At 35.4% G+C, this 20,856-nt stretch overlaps 1 protein-coding gene across 6 annotated transcripts in view; it reads right to left on the reverse strand.

The window, feature by feature from the left end:
- The window catches only part of LOC128998312 (uncharacterized), a 28,774-nt gene extending 8,211 nt beyond the window's left edge, over positions 1-20,563 (reverse strand). The window contains exons 1-7 of one of the 6 annotated variants that reach the window (XM_054424395.1): positions 20,385-20,563; positions 18,635-18,803; positions 9,416-9,512; positions 7,009-7,134; positions 4,819-4,977; positions 2,838-2,957; positions 901-1,035 (exon numbers count right to left, since the gene is read on the reverse strand). In XM_054424395.1, the coding sequence (XP_054280370.1) occupies positions 901-1,035; positions 2,838-2,957; positions 4,819-4,977; positions 7,009-7,134; positions 9,416-9,505 (630 nt within the window). In that variant the 5' untranslated portion in view covers positions 9,506-9,512; positions 18,635-18,803; positions 20,385-20,563. The other 5 variants (XM_054424396.1, XM_054424399.1, XM_054424397.1 and 2 more) reach the window with 5 other exon arrangements.
- Positions 20,564-20,856: the final 293 nt, after the last annotated feature.

The raw sequence follows: 20,856 nt of genomic DNA on the forward strand, positions 1-20,856 counted from the left end.
GAGTGGTTTTAGGGGCAGAATTAGTGTTGTTTTAGTGTTTGGGGGTGGTTTTAGTGTTTGAGGGTTAGGGGTTTGTTGTTTTTGGAGGGAGTTATTTTTCCTTAAGACAGTGGTATACATGGAATAAATATATTTTCTATTTTGACCTCTTGGGTGTTTCTCTATGACTGGGCTAGGGGATGGTAGGGAGAGTAATTGATTAGTCCATATTTATTCATATATTTATATTTCAATGGATAGCTCTATTTTGATAATGATAAACTTATGATAAAGACTTACGATTAGTAAAATAGTAAGTTTAATAAATTAAAAATAAAATTACAAAAATAAGTAATAGCCAACAAAACGGCAAGTAGCAAGTGAAAAATATGATAATTATAATAAATGTGATTTAACAATTACTAACAATAATAAAATTTGAGTAATAATATAAAGAAGAATAACAGTTTATAAATAAAGAAATACATTTTTCTCCAATAAAAATAGAGATCCTATCTTATGTTTTTAAAATATAAATTTTAGCCGTCAAAATATAACCATTTTCTGCCTGTAACAGAACGGGCAAACGTAAAGCGCAGGCTGGACAGAGCGTGTGGTGGCATGGTGTGAGGACTACCGTTGGTAGAGCGTCCAGGCAGATCTGGCACGTGATTGTACCCTGAGGTTGAAAAAAGAGGAAAAAAACTCTGTACACTAAAAAAAAAGATAAACCAACATTCTATTAGGACCCTTCGCCGGTCGAGTCGTAATATAACCAATGTTTTCCTTCAGGTATTCTACCGTTATCCTGAAAAACAAAATTAACTGTACAAGAGTGTAGTGCAAATTATAATTGTGCAATAGATTTTTTACATAATTAACTATTTAATAGTGATTATATAACAGTGATACTAACCTTACCTCTTGTGTAATGAGTATCCAAAATGGATTGTAAGGCCTTCTCTGGTAATCTTCGTACCTGGAGCTGAATTCTATAATTACATGACCCCCAAGCATAGCTCTTAGCATTTCAACAAAATGGTCTGCTGCCTCTGACTGTAAAAGAAAAAAAAAGATAAACCAACATTCTATTATACGGGGTGGACCAAAAAAACAGGTTCATTTTAAAAATAGAATTACAGTAGACTCTCTCTTATCCGGACTCTTCGGGACCGAAGCCAGTCCGGATAACGGGTTTTCCGGTTAAACCGACGCCCCAAAAACTCGTTAAAACGGACTGTTTACTGTGATATTCAACTTAAATTTAGGAGAGCATTGTATTTAGACATGTGATCACTGGTCTCAAATCTTTCCCACGAGAACAGTCGTTTCAGTACTGCCCACTTCCTGCCGATCTAGACCGGTTAAACCAATGTGCTGATAAAAATTGTCCGGTTAAAGAGATGTAATTTCCGCAGAGTGTAGTCCGGTTAAAACGATGTCCGGATAAGAGGGAGTCTACTGTACTCAATAACTAAACATAATTTATGTTACAAATCACACCAACATATTTACACTGAATTGCCATTTTTACTTATGGAAGATGATGTCCATCAGATGTCGTCCCTCTACCTTCACACAGGCTTCCCATCTTTTCTGCATAGGCCTACTTGCTGTAATCTTTCGCTACATTGTCTGAGAAATCGCAGCGATCTCGTTCCATATGCACTACTTCAGTTCGATAATGTTCTGGGGTGTAGAAACAAAGACTTTACTCTTCAGATAACCCCACAGCCAACAGTCACAAGAGGTCAAGTCCAGGATCGCGCGGACCATGAAACATCACCAAACCGGGAAATCAAATGTCCCAGGTAGAGTTTACGTAAAACGGCCATCGAATCATCTGATGTGTGGCATGTAGCACCATCCTGCTGAAACCAAACGGAGCGTCGGTTGATTCCTAACTGATGCAATTGTGGAATCAGAAAATCTCTGAGCATGGCAATATAGCGTTCTGTGTTAACAGTCACAGCCATTTCTCTATCATTCTCAAAAAAATATGGACCAATAATCCCAAACCGCGCCACTCCGCACCAAACAGTAACTCTTTGTGGATGATGTGGTCGTTCATGGATTTCTCTGGGATTTTCGGCAGACCAATACCGGAAATTCTGCATATTAACTTTACCGGAGAGCTCAAAACGAGCATCATCCGACATAATCAAGACTTGAAAAAGATTCTCCGATTCCACAAACTGCAATAAATAGTCTTTCACAAATGGTTAGGCCTGCACCATAATCCCTCTCATAAGTTCTTGTGCCATTACTATTTTATAGGGATGGAAATTTAAATCTAGGCCTAAATACAATATTCTGTAAACGGATGATTTCGACAATTGCAAAGCCATTGACTGTCTTCGAGCTGATCGCTTAGGACCACGCAGCTCACTCGCGCGAACCATTTCAACGTTTTCCGACGTTCTAACAGTCCGAGGTCTCCCACTAGGTTTGATTTTGAGTGCTGAAGTCGTCTGCCGGAAATTAACTACCCATCTTTGAATAGTTTTTCTGTTTGGGGTTGCACCATGACGACCTATGTTAAAGTGAACACAAAACTGACGTTGAGTAGAAATGATAGACCTATTACTCCTGAAAAAAGTCTCTATGACAAAGGCACGATGTTGCGGTAACCATTGACGATCCATGGTAACTATTTACACAATCAAAAACATCAATTTATGACAACACACAATCTATTTATGGCATCAAATAAACATTCATTTGCCACAACAATAACTATTCAGCCATTGTAACAGCTGAGTAATAACATTAGAAAATTGTCTCTGTTTTTTTTGGGTCACCCCGTGTTTTTAAAGTGAAAATACACCATATTTCGCTAGTTATATTTATTTACTTACATAGGTTATGTGACGGTAGCCGGTTGGAGGCAGTGGAGCTGTTCTGTCCAAATATAAGAGAATATTTTCCCTTGTATTTATGAAGTGGGAGTCAGTATTCACTAGTAGTGGAGGCTCAAGCTGGAATAAATTATAACTATTAGTATAAATAATCGTATTAATTATTTAAGATGGGACGCCAGTAGGAATAAAAGGTTAACACGTTCAGTGCGGCAGGCATTCCAACAGGCGCTCGCCAATGACGGCGAGGCCCTGGCGAAGACCCGGCACGGTACCGTAACAGTGAACGCAATTGGCAATCAAATATTTGAATCTGACGAATAACAAAAGAGCAGCAGCGATTGTACTATGTTAGCCAGAGATTGGACGTAGTTCCCTAAAACACCCAAAGGCAGCAGCACTGCTTGGATCAGTAGTCAGTGGCTTTGTAATATGGGCTTGAAGAGAGAAAATTGCCGAAACCGGGACAAATGCATTGTCAAACGGGAAATTTTAGTACCAACCAATACCAAAATAAAGCTCACATTCTAAGCTAGAGGCTAGCAACGATTTTAACGTTCCCCGGCAATGGCTGATTTCATACAGAACTAATGTAGCGCAACTACATCAATTGATGTAGTCAGCACTGAACGTGTTAAAAGGTACACAAATAAATTACTATAATGATTCAATCCATCTGTGTTCTTCGCACTTCAGATTCGAAAGCTTCAGAAGTTTCTGTTATGGTATGGTTAGAGGTCATCTCTCCTTGCCATAACTGAAAGCCTTCCTGACATATCGGCTCACCACCTCTCTGTAAATGTTTGTAAGTTATAAAAACAGATATAACAGTTATACTTTTACCCAAAAATTAAGAAATAACTTAAGAGAAAAAGAATTTGAAGACTGGAAAAGCCTAAAACAGAAGGGCAAAGGTGTTGGACTTTTCAAGGATTATACTCCTGGATATAAAAGTATTAAATAAAGAAGGCTTGTCAGAATCTGAGTGGGAAGACAGTATAAAAATTATTGCAAATGTGGTGCCAGTATGTGTTCTCCTTGGCAGAAATCAGCGCAATAGCCGCTGCAGGCATGTCTGTGGTGAGATTGAAACTCTTGCAGATGCCCTTGGCTTCTATCAGTTTGATGAACTTCTAAGAAACACAAGGCACCACAAAATAAGAAGTATTATAGCAAATGCCTTCCGAAAAAGGTATAATACATGGGAAGTGCATGAAGAAGTATATTGTCTTTTTTCTAACGGAAGCACTAGAAAAGTAGATATTTTATTGATCGAAAGAGAAACAAACAAAGGGATGATTCTCGATCCAACAATTTGATTTGAAATAAACCTAAATCAACCTAATCAGTAAATGAGGAAAGAATAAAATTTATGAATCTACCTTTGAATATTTCAAGCAAAATTTCAAAATTGGAGGTGATTGAATTGTTTATTGGTTCTAGACAAACATTATCAACATTTTTTGTGAACTGTTGGAAACCATATGATTTGGACATATCCTTTTTGAAAATTATTATCCATGAAACATTAAGAGGTTCATTGAATATAATGAGAAATCATTTATATGGCAAACATCAAAATTAATCAGTCTTAAAGCTGTTATAATCCTTCAATATTTTAAGGGTAGGCTATATTTTTTTCTGTCATTAGCGACCATATTTTATAAGGCAGATGTGTTTATTTTTATAAATAAATTATTTTCTCTCTTCTTTTCTCTTTCGCAAAACTAATGTATTAATGTACATAAAGAATTTCTAGTGACCATTAGTGTTGTTAGGGTCCATTCAATGGTTTCAACCTTGATGTACGTGTACATTATGGTTTCCGGGGTTGGGTAACTGTACCTCCTCATATTTTGCAATTTGAGGAAAGCGCTGGACTAAAAAATGCATACAAATTAATAAGGTAAATCAACAAAAATAATACAGTAAATTAACAAACGTGGGTTTCTTTAAACACACTCTATTATTGTTTACATACCCGGTAAATGTGAATAAATCCGTCCAAACAAAATAGATTGAGGGTAGGGTCGTCATTTAAGTGGCGTCTGTAAGATAATATATCCCTTCTACCATTCTTGAAAAATACCTCCCTTGCGATGTCACTGTTGAATGGTATTACAAGGTCCATTATTCCGTTCTGAAAATAAAAACCTACTTTTATATACAGTTCAAACTATTTATTTAGTGTTGATTATTAAAAGGTCTGGACTGGGCCCCTAAAAGATAAATACAAATAATGTAATATAGATAAATAAATGTAATATAGTTCCTCGATTAATGTCCACACAAGTGAACATTGCGATTATCCGTAGTACTATCCTGATAATTAGGCCACTTATCTAATCACAATGCAAAAATGTAATTTTGATTCCAAAATAAACTGTTGTAATTACCATTGGCTGTATGGTCTATTAATTAATTGCTGCGTCTAAGGAATGTGACAGCCCATTAATAAGACTACAAGATTGTACCACTCATCCTATGCTCCATTCATACTTGGCTTAAAATACCTACACTCATATGGTCACTATTAAAAAGTAAACTATTAATATAGGCATAACCTAAAAAAAAAACATTAGTAATATTTAAGAGGGTTAATGGCTTACCGAATGAGAAGGTGGAATTTCCTCGTCTGAGGAGATAGCTGGGTAGCTGTAAGTCCAGCTAGCAGAAAAAACTACTGAGAGTAACTTCATGATGAAGGCAGAGATTCACAAAGAGTGATGAGGTTTCAATCTTTAACTCTGATGTATACAGACAAAAAACTTGACCCTCAAAATAATCACAATGCTATCTCTTTGACAGCTTGCCAAAATTGCTCTTGCGCTAATTTACGTGGAAACAACCTCCAAATGATTTGCAATCTCCTTGCTATCTCTTGATGACTTTATATGGAGAGTTGTTTGATCTTTTCTATTCAACTTAGGTAGGCCTATATGATTTCCTTAGTCTCTTTTTGTATTTTACATCGTAAAAAATGATATTTTTCTTCTAAGTCAAAACCTGGTATGTAAATTTGAACTTTCTTTGTATAATATTCAAATAAATGCTACTTTTAAAGCTGGTATGCAAATTTGAGCTATTTTGTATTTTTATTTATATAATAGTCAAATAAATGCTATTTTTTTAAGCTGATGAAAAAAATCTGATTTAATCAACAATTTAAACCCACGACATAAGAATTAATTGTAGTAACCTTGAAAAATCTGCTCTCTATTATACTGCTGCTTTACACTTATTTCAAATTTGATTGATCTGCTGCTGCTTGATATTTCAAAATAAAATAGTGAACATTTATATAATTCAAACGAATTTCTAAACCTTATAACAATTTGTATCGTCGGTATAGAAAAAACAAAACAAACAGTGATAACATTACTGCAATAAGAATAACACGGGGACTTTGAAGACTCCTGGGGCAAAGCTCTATGGCCTGACTGGGATATAAAAAAACTTATTTATTGCGTAAAAATAACACCAACAATGAATCTAAAACAAAGACTATTGCTATTGCTTAATAATTGAAACCCCTTCTCCGTGTAATGGAAATATTGTATCAAATGTAGGTTAGTCTTGTGTAAAGTAAAATTTGCTCAGGCGGGGGTATTTGTACTTCTGTAACGGTTTTGCAAAGTATTATCCATAGTGGATTCAGCAACGATAACAAAACAATAGATATAATAATTATTTATTGTGTCACGTACAGTTTAAATGATCATGTTACGATTATAAATTTGACAGCAATTAAATTACAATTAAAAAACAAATGAAAACCACTAACCCAACTCAACAGGTTTAATTTCTGACTAAAAAATCTTACATAATAAAATCTTGAAACTTAAATTGCTGCTACTCTTCAGATTCCCCAAGGTATAGTTCTTTCATAGCTGTATCGGCTATTCTAAATCAAGTAGGGAAACTTTTCCATCAGAAACGTATAATATGTTGTCATTGTGTATATTTTGCTGCTTGGTTCAAATTCAGTTAGCCCAGATCCATTTTTTACCAACTAAATGTAATTTTAGTTTAAGTTTAAACTGTCCAACGCCGGACAACTTAATGTATCCGGGGTCGTCGGTTTTTTTCCGGCGGTCTGTTTTCTTTGTTTGCATTTAACGTTGTCCAACTTCGACATCGTCCCGTTTAAACATATGAAAACCAGGCTTACCAGAGGAAATGCTGATTGAATGATGTAAACTCCAGTTTCAACATCTCCGTACCTAAAGATGGTTTGGACTGGAGGTTCTACTTTTGCTTCCTTGTATTCTTTAAGGACTGTGACAAATTGATTTAACTAGAATCATAACAAAGTAAAATGTCAGCATGGTTAGAAATACGGAATATGAAGATTATGAAGGCCATCTAATGCTCCGGCAAAGCAGTAAGACAATTGTAAATTGTAGGATATACAAGGGTTATTCCAAAAGTAAGGTCCGGTTATGAAAAACCTACATAATTCCCATACAGTTCTTATTTAAACATTTGTCACATTTGTCAACAAGCTTTTGAATACCTATGTCGTATAAATCGGCTGCCTGCAAAGATAACCAGTTGTTAACTGCTTACTAATAATAGGTTAAGGCCCCCTTCACACTGGGCCACCATGGTGGTGACACCGGTGGCGACACCATGGTGGCTACGTTACATTAGCATTGATTTAAATGGGACATCTTCACACTGAGCTTTGGTGGCGCGTCTGGCCGCGCGACCAGAAATGCGGTGGCTCGGGGTTGCGATTTTCAGAGACACCAGTCTGGTGGCGCCACCACGTCGTACCATGGTTTCTTATAGGACTGTTCACATTGGAGCGACTGAGAGCGCCACCAGTCACTACCAGCGGGCATTACTCAGTATACTAGTTTACTAATCTTTTGAAGTTGTTAAGGTAATAAATATGGGGAATTGATATAACAAAATGTATAGGTACTCTATTTCATTTACATCTTTTCGTCATTGCAATGTATACATTGAGTCAAGGTATTACAGTGTTATTAATAAATGGTATATTAACTATGTTTTTATTTAATTTTCCACAACGTTAGTAGCAGTTTTTCTTCTGGAGATATTTTATCTTTCAGACGTCCCAGAAGCTCATCAAAACTTAAAACACTCATTCTTGAGTAATTAGTAATTGTGAAACGTGTCAGGGTTGTGAATGAAAAAAGTCTCTCTGGTACTTATATCTAATAAAAACGGATGAAAAAAATATGTTTTTTTCTTATGTTTTCACAATTTCAAAAAAATATACACGCTAAGCACCTGGCTCTTCGACGTCCAACTGTGAGCTTTGTGGCTGCAGCTGCACTGGTGGCTGAGCTGGTGGTCCATGCGCATTTTGACCAGCCACCAATGTCACCACCGGTGTCGCCACCATGGTGGCCCAGTGTGAAGAGGCCCTAAATACCTTTTTTACGTCTTTTTATGATGACTATAGTTTCAGGGCAATCAGCCCCATTGTCAATTCTTCTGTCTTGTCAAATCTTCTGTTTTTGTTGGATTGAAGATGTAAAAAAGGTATTTAACCTATTATTAGTACTCTTTATCAATCCAGGAGGCAAAACATGGATAAACTTAATTGCTTCTTTCACTTCATCATCTGTGTCGATGTGCCAGGATCGCCATATTGGTTTATAGCAAACCTGTCTATGTACCAGCATATTTTACTGAAGCAATATCAACATTTGACTATTAATCATTGTGGCTTTACTTTTCACGACGGATGCTACAGTATAAAAACATAAAACACCTGTTTATGTTTTTATAAATTATAACTTACTGGTAAATAGCAGAATTTTGAGCACACGCACAATGGACCTCGCTACTTAACAGTGTTGAGACAAACTTTTAAAGCATTGTATATAAGTTAACAGATTATCCATGGTGTAATACTCATGTTCATTCGTTAGTATATGTTGTTTAAAAAATAATAAGCAACTAAAGTTAATTGTTTACATCAAATTTGGACAAACACAAACAGATTTTTGAGTCGATTAAGAGCGTACTGGGGACTTATGACTGGCGCTACAATTCCAAAAGTTATATATGAAAAATAATTTTACTCAAAATAAGATACCCAGTTATAATGAACAGCGTATTCTGCCTTTTTTTGCAATTAAAAACAAATAGTTGAAACCAGACTCAATTCAATTCTAGAACAAGGACAGTGTGATTGTCCCGAAAAAATTGTTTCACCCATAAACTAATATTTATAGCTATCCACAATTTACAAAGAGGATAGTATAAACTTTAACTAAGAGATAATTATATTTTTAGAAATTTTGATTATCTTGATCTCAATTAAAAAAATAAAGTGAGATTTTCTGGAATAAATTGGTTATAGATCATTTCAAAATGTTCAGCAATACCCAAAAAAGTAGAGGCTGGTTAACCATTAAAATTATTTGGTTCAGTTTTGAACATTTGTATTGTATTTTAAGTATCATAAATGTTGACATTGTCTTGCCATTTTAAGGTGTAATGACACTCTGTATACAATGAATGAATAACAAATTATGCTTAATTTTTCACAAAACCCCTCTCAAAAATGAAAAGTACTAAGTAAACTATTTACTTACAGGAAAGTATTTAGATCCATGTTTCTCAAACGTGTTTAGAACCTCAGGTATTTGTTCTGGACCAACAACTTGTAAAACATCTGGAGCCATTGGTAGTCTACAACAAAAACTGGATAAATATTGTGAATATGTGTTAGATCATTAGAAGCAAAGCTGCAACTTGTAATAACAATCATTTTTACACTTTTAGACGTTAACCTAACTTGAAGCTAAAAATCAACTAGTGCCTTTTAAATATTTAATTGATTGATTGTAAAAAATCTAATTGATAGGCTACTACATGAGGATGGATGTTCGCTTAAAGTCGATCACCTTCAATCAATTACTATCTTTGTTTGACAACTTATTTACAGTTGTGTATTTGTAGAGTACAATAGGCTTAGAGGAAGAGATTCAATTTGTGAGGGGTTTTGAATGTTTTGATTTAACATTAATCTTTATTTTATGATAACTCAACTAGTCAAATGCCTGTCTACAAAATAATTAACTGACAAAATCATTAGACAGAATGTTTTCAAACCCTTGATATTTATACTCAATATATATATTGCCTATATCTACATTAATATTTTAAATATATTTCAGCTCTTGTTTGTCAGTAATGTTTAAGATACAAGGCTCACAAGGTTCTACCGATCACTTATTACAAAATATTTTGACAGTTGGGCTCCATCTTATTTTATTGTAAAGACCTCCTCACAAAATGTCCTGGTAGGTAGTCACAGGCTGAACACTAAATTTATTTGCAAATATGTGTAAAGCAAATTATGTGTTTTTTCTCTTCCAATAATATTGTACTTACATACTAACACTGGCAAAGTTTGTGACAAAGAATAACTGGTTATTGAAGATCCACTCAAATTTGAGGAAATAAAATACAAATTATTAATTGCAATTCTTAATAGAGATTACAGTATTACTAGCTTGTCAAAGTGTGATTCCATGTCAACTTTGATCAAACACAGAAATTTAAATGAAAAATGTATGAAATGTAGCATTAATAATTAGATTTGTTAAAATAAGAAAGACAAACTTTTTATATATACTAAATACGTGATAATAAACTGAAAAATGTGTCAACGGGCATAAAATACTGACATTCAATTAATTTTGTTGCATTACCATTTGTCGACATAGACATAGGCCTAATTACAAAAATATTAATTTATCTTTTACCTTTTTTATTTTTTTAAATTTTAATTATTTAGGCCTATGTTTGTTAATTCTCTACATGTATGGACAAGTTTTACTGAAAATCAATTTGATATTAGGTACCTAGTTTTGGTATTTTTACCGCAGGTATTAAAAGTAAATTCAATTTTGGGACTATAAACTATAATAATTCCCTGTTACTACTCTTATGTTTTCAAATTTGATTATTTAACAGGCAACAAATATTTGAACATCAACATCACATGACATCAAACAAGCTAAGTTGCTTAGTACAGGTTAGGTTATAATACTCAATACCTTTTTGAAAAACCCAATGAACCTATGATTATTCTTGACTATTCAGATCTTCTCTTGAGAATTGTTTTAAGCAATAACTGAGCAATATTTCACATCATAATAAGTCACAAGTATACTTACTTACCTAATAACCTAATAATATTAGTTTTGTGGAAGGTCTCAAAGTTCACTCCCAAAAACAGAAAGTAATAGAAGGTTGAATGAGGTTGTTGGGAGTGGGAGGTTTAAGGTTATCATGCATTCAAGATGGCCTTGAGTGAGCATTTACAGAGTTCTACTTGATTACTGATCTCAATGATTCTTCTTGGCTTACTGATAATTTAAACAGTTGGCCTTACTATATTATCTCATCTTACTGTTAACCTCTCTACAGTTAAGTTATGATATTAGTTTTATTAAGCATAATAACATATTTTCCCAATAATATTCAGGTTTATTTTGAAGGTATTTGTAATGTTTAATTTAGTTTATGTGCTGTAACATAAATAAACAGATATCTTATGAAGAAATATTTTTTTTTATAAATAACCACACACTTTTACTAAGATGTAAAGGGAAAAACATGAATTATGCAAAAACTGTGAAAATGAATAGGTATAATTTTTGAATGTTATGGATTTTACCTACAGAAAAATGTTAATATAAGTAAATATCAGCCTATCATCATAAAACTGTAGACTATTCAGTAAAAGATTTCTGCATCAATTTATTAAACAATACATATAGATTAGAACAGAGTTAAATAAAACATAATTATTTGTAAGATTAAAAAAATATGATTATTGGAAATTTACAAGCTGGTTTGCAGTTTTGAGTTCCTTACCACTCGGTCTGCAGAGTTCAACAAAAGGTAAACTTGAGTACTATAAGTATAAGCTTTGTGCTAAGAAGTACAATTCTTAGGCTTCCAAGCGTAGTCACCTAATAAAAATACTGGTGTGCCTCAAGGATCAAACCTGGAAGGTATGGGGGTTTAGGGAGTGCGAGAACCTTTTGCATGCGGGGTTGGTTCGGCAGATTGGCCACACTTTAGACTACAACAATCACTTGTTAGCTGCGTAGAGGTACCATTTACAAGGAAGAGCAACCTTGACCTCGCTTGAGTAACAACTCTCTTTGGTAATCAGATCCAGGTTAAGAGGGAGTTCAAGTACCTAGGAATAAGGCTGGACAACAAGCTCACCTGGAACAGCCATTTGGCACATATAACGCATTGCTCTCAGACCACACTTATGATGATGATACGGGTTGTTGGGGAGACCTGGTGTCTAAGCCCACAAATGACTTACTGGCTATACATTTAACAGTTAGTCTCAAGATTGCCCGGATTGTACTCTTATGTATGGTTAAGATCTTTTCGATGTTACTTGTGCTTGCTGATCCCCATGCGGTGATACCATATTTTATGTGGGAATGAAAAAGCGAATGGTAGGCCATTACAGCTACGTCTTCATTTGTGAGTGTGTGGATTCTTTTTATCACATGCCTTGCAGATGACAGTTTTTTGGATAGGTATTTTATGTGATCTTCCCAGTTGAGGTGTTTGTCGACAATTATGCCGAGGAATTTTGTGGAGTTGGCCGTTGGAATGTCCAGGTTGGTCCAGTCCTCTTCTAGTCTGTTGTTGTTGTTGGGTGTGAATTTTATGTGGGTCATCTTGTTTTTATTTATACTCAGGTTTATTGTGTTGCAGTATGCGGTGGCCTTATTAAGGGTTTTATTGATGATATCGATGTTATCTGTTGTTCGGTCAGTGGGAAGTATGATTGTCGTGTCATCTGCGAAGAGTATGTATCTGAGTTGTTGTCCAATTTCTTCCGGGAGGTTATTTATATATACTGTAAAAAATAGTGGGCCTAAAATTGATCCTTGAGGCACGTCTCTGGTCGTTGTTTTTATCAAAGATTTTGGGTTGATTAAGTTGTTATTAATCTGATGTTCCAATTCTACATATTGTTGTCTATTGCTGAGATAACTTTTTATCAAATCAAGTGCTTTGTCGTTGATATTGTATTGTTGAAGTTTTAGTAGCAGTGTATTCCAGTTGATCGTGTCAAATGCTTTTCGTAAGTCTAGAAAGATCCCTGATGCACACTCTTTCCCTCCCAAATGTTGATTATATCCTCACAAAGTTGTGAGATAGCTGTTGTTGTGGTACGCCCTTTTCTGAATCCGTGTTGAAATGGTGTTAGTATATTGTTTTTGTCAAAATGTTCAATGAGTTGATTGTAGATTGCACATTCAAGTAGCTTGGAGATGGTGGGGAGATTGGAAATGGGTCTGTAGTTAGATGGATCTTGTTTGCTGCCTTTTTTGTGTTTAGGGTAGATAGGTTATTTTTAGTTTACTGGGTATTATTGATTGTTGCAATGATGAGTTTATGATGTGGTGAATGGGTTCTATTAATTCTTCTTGGCAGTAGGTGACCATTTTCCCTGTAATTTCATCGAATCTCAATGAGTTTTTTGAGTTTAGGCGTTTAAACAAATCTTCGAGTTCTCGCCTGGTTATGGGTTTAAATGCTGTAAAGGTTGGAATATGGTGTTTCTTGCAGTTGTTTTCCTCCATGACTTCTATTACCGGTAGGTCTGAGTGTAGGAATATTTTGTTGAATATGTTGTTGATATGATATGTCTTAGGTATTGATTTTTTGTTATGTAAAAGGCTTATGTTATCATACTGATTGCTATGTTTGTTTCTCTCATCACTGATAACCTTCCAGATTTCTTTATTTTTGTTTCTGGCTTTATTTATTCTGTCTGCTGTGTGTTTTGGGCGTTTTGATTGTAGGTCCTTGTCATAAGTTTGTTTTATTTACAAGTAGGTTTTTTATCTTCATCTTTTCCTGTTAGGTTGTATTTCTGTTGCGCCTCCTGGAGGTTCACTCTTAGGCTTAGTGTGTCATCGTCCCAGAATATCCATTTACTTGAGATTGTGATCGTTTTTAAACTTTTGGCATTGTTTCATTCATTTTTGAAGTTATGATGTCAATAAAATTTGCATATTTCACTTCTACTGAGGTTGGTTTATATACATTGGTCCAATCAGTTGATTTTAGTTGCATTTTGAGATTATCAATGTTTTCTTTTGAGAAGTTTCTTGCATTTTTTGTTGATTGTACATAACTGATAGTGGTGGTTGGAGATAGGATTTTCAAGTGCTTGTACTTCTAGTTCATTTTTTTTTATATTAGTATAGCATCCATCTATGCTTGTGATTGTGGTGGGGGTTTTACGAGTTACCGGTATTTGTCTGATATGGCATTCATGTTGGGTTAGTAGGTTCTCTAGGTTTATTATGATTTGGTCTTCTGATTTTAGGATGTTGAAGTTTGTATCGCCAAGGATCATTAGTTTATTTGATGCTCGAGTAGATGGCCTAATTTTTCAAGGAATGTGTTTTCTGTATTGTGGGGCTTGGTGATCTCTAAATTACAATTAGTATTATATTTTGTTTTTTTTTATTTTAATTTTAATTGCAATTGTTTATGTAGTGTTAGTTCTTCTATTACAGTTTTTAGGCTCTCTTTCTTGTATAGAGCTATACCACCCCATATATGTGCCGTTCTACAGAAGTTAGTTCGTAGTGTATATCCTTGTATGTTGGTGTTTATTAAGTCTTCATGTTTAAGGCAATGCTCTGAAAGTACTAGTGAGTCGGAGTTATGTTTATCTATTTCAATGTGAAGTCTGTCTATCTTGTTCTGTAGTCCTCGTTGGATGTTTAAGTGGAAAATTTGGAGTGATTTATTTGTCTTTGCTGTATGTTTTTCTTTGTTGTTAGGCCTATTTGTTTTGTTGGAGCTACCTTGTTGTTTCAGTTCTGGTTGGTTTGTTATGCTATTTGTGGTTGCAAGGCTAGGTTGCAGTTTGGGTTGTTTACGTTCTCTTCGCTAGGTTTGGGTTGATTGTCGATGATTTGGATTTGGATGATTTGGATTGAACGCAGCAGCGATTTGAGAGGTGGGTATTTTTGTTCCTTCTTGGCTGAGATGTACCCCATCCCAACATAAATGGTTATGGTTTAGTACGAGGGCTATCCAGAAAGTAGATTACGTTTTTGTCTGTATCCACTAGGAGCGGGGCTAGCGCGAACATCTTGGTGTTAGTTCGTTAGGCAGCTCAGTCGGCATCTAGCCGTGCTAGTAAGAGGAGGTTTCTGCTGTACTCCGTTGAGTTACTGTGACAGTTTTGACCGTGGGAGTGGGAGACGATGACGATGCCTATAGGCCGCATAAGATTTTCACCATTGGGACTTTTCTAAAAGTTTATTTAATCAGTTGTGTTTGTTTAAATTTGAATTGGATTGAACAATTGTGGGGGAGTGTTGAATATCAATTATAATGTACATGAAAATATTGTTTAAATGTATTTGAATTTGGAACATATGGTATTATTTCATATGTTAAATAATATTAATAGTGATTGTTCCCATGTTGTAAATAGTTGGTTTCAGTCTTCCACTTTTGTAAGTAAATTAAACCTTTAATCCAAGTCTAAAGTTTCCACTAATTTATCCCTTCCTACTGTAGAGTGTAACATAGGAGACGTTAATGTTTTCACCGTGATCGGAGGAGATGAAGATGATGTGATCAACCCTCACCTATCCGCAATCGCGCAAGATGTTCACCATTTATCCGCGGCCACATGAGTTGTCCATGATTGTAATCAAAGGAGACTAAGATAACGTCTCAGCGCTCGCGAAAGAAATTAATAGACTTTTTTATTAGCTAGTCTTCTCGGTCTTTTGTTTATGAGATTGTTGGAAACAAAAGGTCAATTCATCGAGTTGAAGCAATAACAGTGCATTTCTAAGCCCTTAAGTTCCAACCCTTGAAGAATCAGCATTATAGAGAGCTCATTGATTTTAAATGCGGCCCTGATCGAGTTGTATTTTAAAAGTAATGATTCAGTCATCACATCTCAGCAGCAGTTCCGTGCATTCTTTCAATTAGGTCAACATGGAGAAGTTCTATCGCGTAGCCCAATTATGAGGTGGGTTACTAATTTTAGAACAAGAGGTGTTGCATTGTTGAAGCCAAAAGGCCGTCCAAGGTCAGCTCGGACACCAGACAACATTGATAGAGTTTGTGCTGCTGTGGAAAACAGTCCTCGTAGGCCCACCCTTAAAAAAGCGGCTGCATTGAACATGTCTGACCACTCAGTTAGATGAATTTTGAGGTTTGATCTTAATTTTCATCCATACAAAATGGCTATTGTTCAGCAATTAACACTCTCTAACCATGCAAAGGTCTAACAAACATTTGTTGCACATATTATTGACTCAAATGCCGATAAAAAAGTTTTTATATTTGGGACGCACTTTTCTTGCACTGGAAAAAAATATTAAAAGTGCAGTCGCAAACGTTTGCCGAGGATAGCACAGCCTACTATGGCTGGGTAAAGTTCCAGGGTCTGCGATAAGGGAAACCACTAGGCCAAAAGCTGGGTCTAACCGGTATAGGACTAATTACCAGCAGGCCTAAGCCGATTCTCCACTCTCCTAGGGGGTCGTTGCTGACTACGCAACTCGGGCTTCGTCCTAACTATCCAATAGTTCCCAGAGTGCCCAAAGTCCAGTAGCCCAGAGTGCCTAAAACAAAGTGAGTTACACGACGACTTGCCAATAAAAACCACAACGCGAGTTATCACCAGGCGGGGTCCACTCGGCCACTATAATCCAATACACAACTCTAATGCCCAAGCTAACAATCAAACAGTTCACTCAATAATAATACCATATAATAATACAAGTACACTATAGGCGGAGTGACTAAACCTCTAATAGGTGGTCTCAATAAATACCAAGACAAACAAGCAAAACTAATTGCCAATTGCACTACTATTAAATTATTGAGCTACTTAGTAGCAGTAAATTAATACTAAATACTTCCCAAACACTAGATAAATATATCTGATAGCCGGTACTACGCTATCCAAGATATGTTGGATTAATAAACAAACTGTTCAGGTTAAATTAAATTCATAAAATGATTCACCAATATAAACCCTACTGCTACTACTACTTCTGCTACTATCAACGTTATATTAGTTAGCTGGGCCTCTGTCAATAGGTTAATAAAATTAGCCACTAGCCTACTGGCTTTGTGCTTCCAACTACGCAAGCCGAATCGTGTAGGCCTACCCTAAGGCTTGTCGGGCCTCAGAGTTATTAGTAAAATAACTAACTCTTGGTAAAACGCAAAATAATATCTACTAAAGAAAATAAAACATATTATTTGCGCTTTTAGAGCTTGCCCAGAACCGTCAGGAATATACTTTAATATTATTCCTGACACCTGTTAACCCTAACTACTGTGTCAGGATTATACCAGCACTGTAGCAACTCTAACCCTTAATCAAGGAATAATATTATTAGTATTAAATATTAAATCTTGGATTAAAATTATATTATATTATAACGTCGTCCACTCACCACTAGCACCCCTCTACCCAACTCAACACCAACACTGTTCACCAGTACCACCACACTATTCACGTACACCAACGACACCGATGTCACCAAAGCACTCGACCAAGTTACCAACCGCCTTTCACTCACCGTCGGCTACCACTCAAATGTCGTCCTCGTCTATCCTGCCGTAGTTCCAGGATACCCAGGCTTATCCGAACTGATAAGCTGGATCAAAGGGCGCTAGCTAGCTTCGCCGCTGTCGCTTGCTTATCTCAACAATTGCGCAGCCAAATAACGAAAATTTACCCCCCTAGGAAAAATAACTCGTTACACATTTGGTAACGAGGCACATTTTCATCTGGACGGCTTCGTAAACAACAGAACTCTCATATTGGTCATTTACAAATCCCGAACAGTTACATGAACGTCCTCTACATAGCCCCAAAGGCCACTGTGAGGTATCAATGAGATGGCTGGATGTGGTTTTTTTTTTGTTTTTGCAAAGTAAAACAGTACATAGACACTATGTAGTATGTTTTGTTTATTTTAAGTTCATATGTTGAACTATGAAAGGCAATGGCAGATAATTATATCACACAAAAAAATCCTAATCTTAATAAAATGATTTTGTAATATGTTCGGATCTAGGAAGCCGTCCTCGTACGGTAATTTAATTTACATTTCAGTCTTGTCCTTGCGGTATCCAAACCAAGCATTTATTACTCGTGCATTTATTTTCAGTTTTAACAACTTTATTTCGCTAAGACAACAATAAGAGTTAAGTTAAGTAATATGACTTGCTAGACAGGGGTGTTATTGTTATTGATTCTGACCCACTAAATAATATATATGCTCCCAGGAACTTCAATAAAAAGCCTGACACTTTGAAAGTTCCTGAAAAGCTCGAGTCGAGCCAATTAGGCTACTAAACACTCGTTCAAAAACTTCCCTAACAAAAATTTTAAAAATTATAGGCTATAGCCTATGTTAATTAATAAGATTATAAATAGGCTAGCCTACTTCATTATTGCTCACCAAAACATTACTTTTTCTTAAAAATTAAAATAAAGGGTAGGATAGGCTACTAATTGTCTCATTTTTTTACTTTTTTTTTGTTTGTGCTTGCTTAAAATATGGCAATAGTGCTAATTTGTACTTGTTTTAAATATTATAAATAACTGTTTAATTGGTATCAAGAAAAACTTTCTGTGGTTTATGTAGCCTATTCGGTTTTAACTTAAATCGAATCAAAATCAAAACAAATGATCCTTTATTCATTTTGTACACAATATACATAAATAGTGTAAATACAATAATCGTGATAAAATATTTTACCTTGCTGATTATTCTGCAAATGTTTCAGAAACGGGAACAACCCTGTATTCTATCACCCTGACCTTCAACATTTGGATAGATTTTTCAAGCTATTGGTAGGAATCATTGGGTGAACATTGTTGACCTTGGCATACAGGCATTCCTTTTTCTGCGTCAACATTTCAACTACCTATAACAACAAAAAATGGGGTATTAAAAATAAATGAAGATATAAAAAAATTTTGACAAGATGTCTAAGTAGGAGAAATTAACCTTCATTTATAAAATAACACTTAAATCTTTTAGTACCTGACTGAATCAGAAATGGGTGGATTCATTAGGATGAACCTATAACTAGTGTCTATAACAATATTCTAAAAACATAAAACACATTTACGTGGTCAGGTCACTATGAACCTGCCAAGCATGTTCACACCATGGAACAGCCATACTTCCCTAACTTACATAGCCTATTTAAAATGTAACGCAAAAAACAGTAAATATATAGGCCTAATGTTTTGTTTAATGAGCATCGGCCTTTGCTAAAAAGGAATATGCTTTTACGTATTTTATCAAAGGTGTTCATCCCAATAATCTGTATTAGATGCCCGAGGAAACTGTTTTATTTGGGTTGCCGATGATGTTGCGGCTTTGATAGCTGGATAATGTTGAGCTGGCCCAGCTAAAACTAAACTGAGTCATGGATCATCAATGCATGGATGCCCGACCACAGTCTCTTGCTCACTTAGAGCAAAACTGAGATTGTCATTCTGACCAATAAACGGACTGACACCATCGAGCCGTTGCTGTCACTCCTCATCACGTGTTTTGTACAAATACGACTTTATAAGAATAAAAATTAAGCCCCCTGATGACAATGTCCCCGCAATAGCGGGAATGTTAACAAATTCACGGCAAGCATGGGGAGATTCCACCAGAGGGGCAGAGGCCGCTTGGGATAATTGGCTAGGGCCGCAAGTACACTAAATTCAGCGCTGGGATTAGCCTTATCTAGTAATTCGATTGCATTGTTGGGACCAAGAGTTTGCAAATTTCACAACAAACCCCATTTCGTTAGTCTGGCATAGGCTAACTTAACAAGCACCAATGTGAATAGCCTAGGCTAGTTTACCCAATCTAATAAATCAGTTACCCCTTGAAAAAAAGCATAAAGAGGACACCAGAAAATATAATTTTTTTATTTAGTTTCCACAGTTACAGTGTTAAATTCTGTAACACAAACTGTATTCCGTCTTGGGTACAGTACAGTTTCTTAACCAACCTACCCTAATACGTACTGATTGAAGCTAACTTATCGATTCGATTAGTAAACCTTCATTCGATTTTCATCAGCATGTTTGGTTAGTTAGGTTAGGTTATGACAGTTTGATTTTATAATTGATATAGGCTGGTTAATAATATTGATTATTAATCAATATTTTCAAACAATAGCCTATTAGCGTAGCCCAGTTAAGAAACCTCCGTCTATGTTTTTATTTTATCAAGAGATTAGGCTCTAATTTGTTGAACTCAGGACTAGGCTTAATAGACCTAGGTTACAGATTTTAAAATAAAAGTTTTCCAAATCGAACAAAAAAATCATATGTGTTGTCAAACACCTTGTGGTGAACCCCAAGCCAACAGCGCACTTATGATAGGGCAAAGTAAATTGTGGCAAAACTCCTTCATTTTTATACACTATAATTTAGAGGAAATTAGATATTCTAAATGATCAAGGCATTAGATAAAAACAAGTTATGTCTTACCTTACCTGTTAACTTAATTGTCACTAAGTTAAATTCGAACTCGAACTGGATAAAACCGACAACTGTTTGACTTTCGACTGTTTGTTATTGTTTTGTTTTTAAATTAATTTTAGGTTAGTTTATGTTTCATCGTTTCATGTTCACCCTCCGATTCCGATACTTTAGTAAGTGAACTAATGGAAATGGAATGCTAATGCTGCTGGCTGAGACTGAGTGCCGATGCCGATAACATCTAACATCTAACATCCTTTAGTTTTTTTCTGACAAGTAAGTGAGAGCAAGAAGAAGTGAAAAACAGAAAAACAGATGTTAGGTTGAGTAAAAAAAATGTTCCATGTAACTCGACTGTTTCTAAGTCTATAAATATAACCAGCTCTCTTCCTAACTAAATTACTATATAAAATGGCTATTAAATTTTCTGGGACAGTTTTTGAATCGTTTAACCCTAGGTTATTATGCTACAGGAGGATGAACGGG

This window comes from Macrosteles quadrilineatus, unplaced genomic scaffold, assembly GCF_028750875.1.
Source record: "Macrosteles quadrilineatus isolate MER2022 unplaced genomic scaffold, UCM_ALF_1.0 Scaffold_7__1_contigs__length_78375512, whole genome shotgun sequence".
Taxonomy (NCBI): Eukaryota; Metazoa; Arthropoda; class Insecta; order Hemiptera; family Cicadellidae; genus Macrosteles; species Macrosteles quadrilineatus.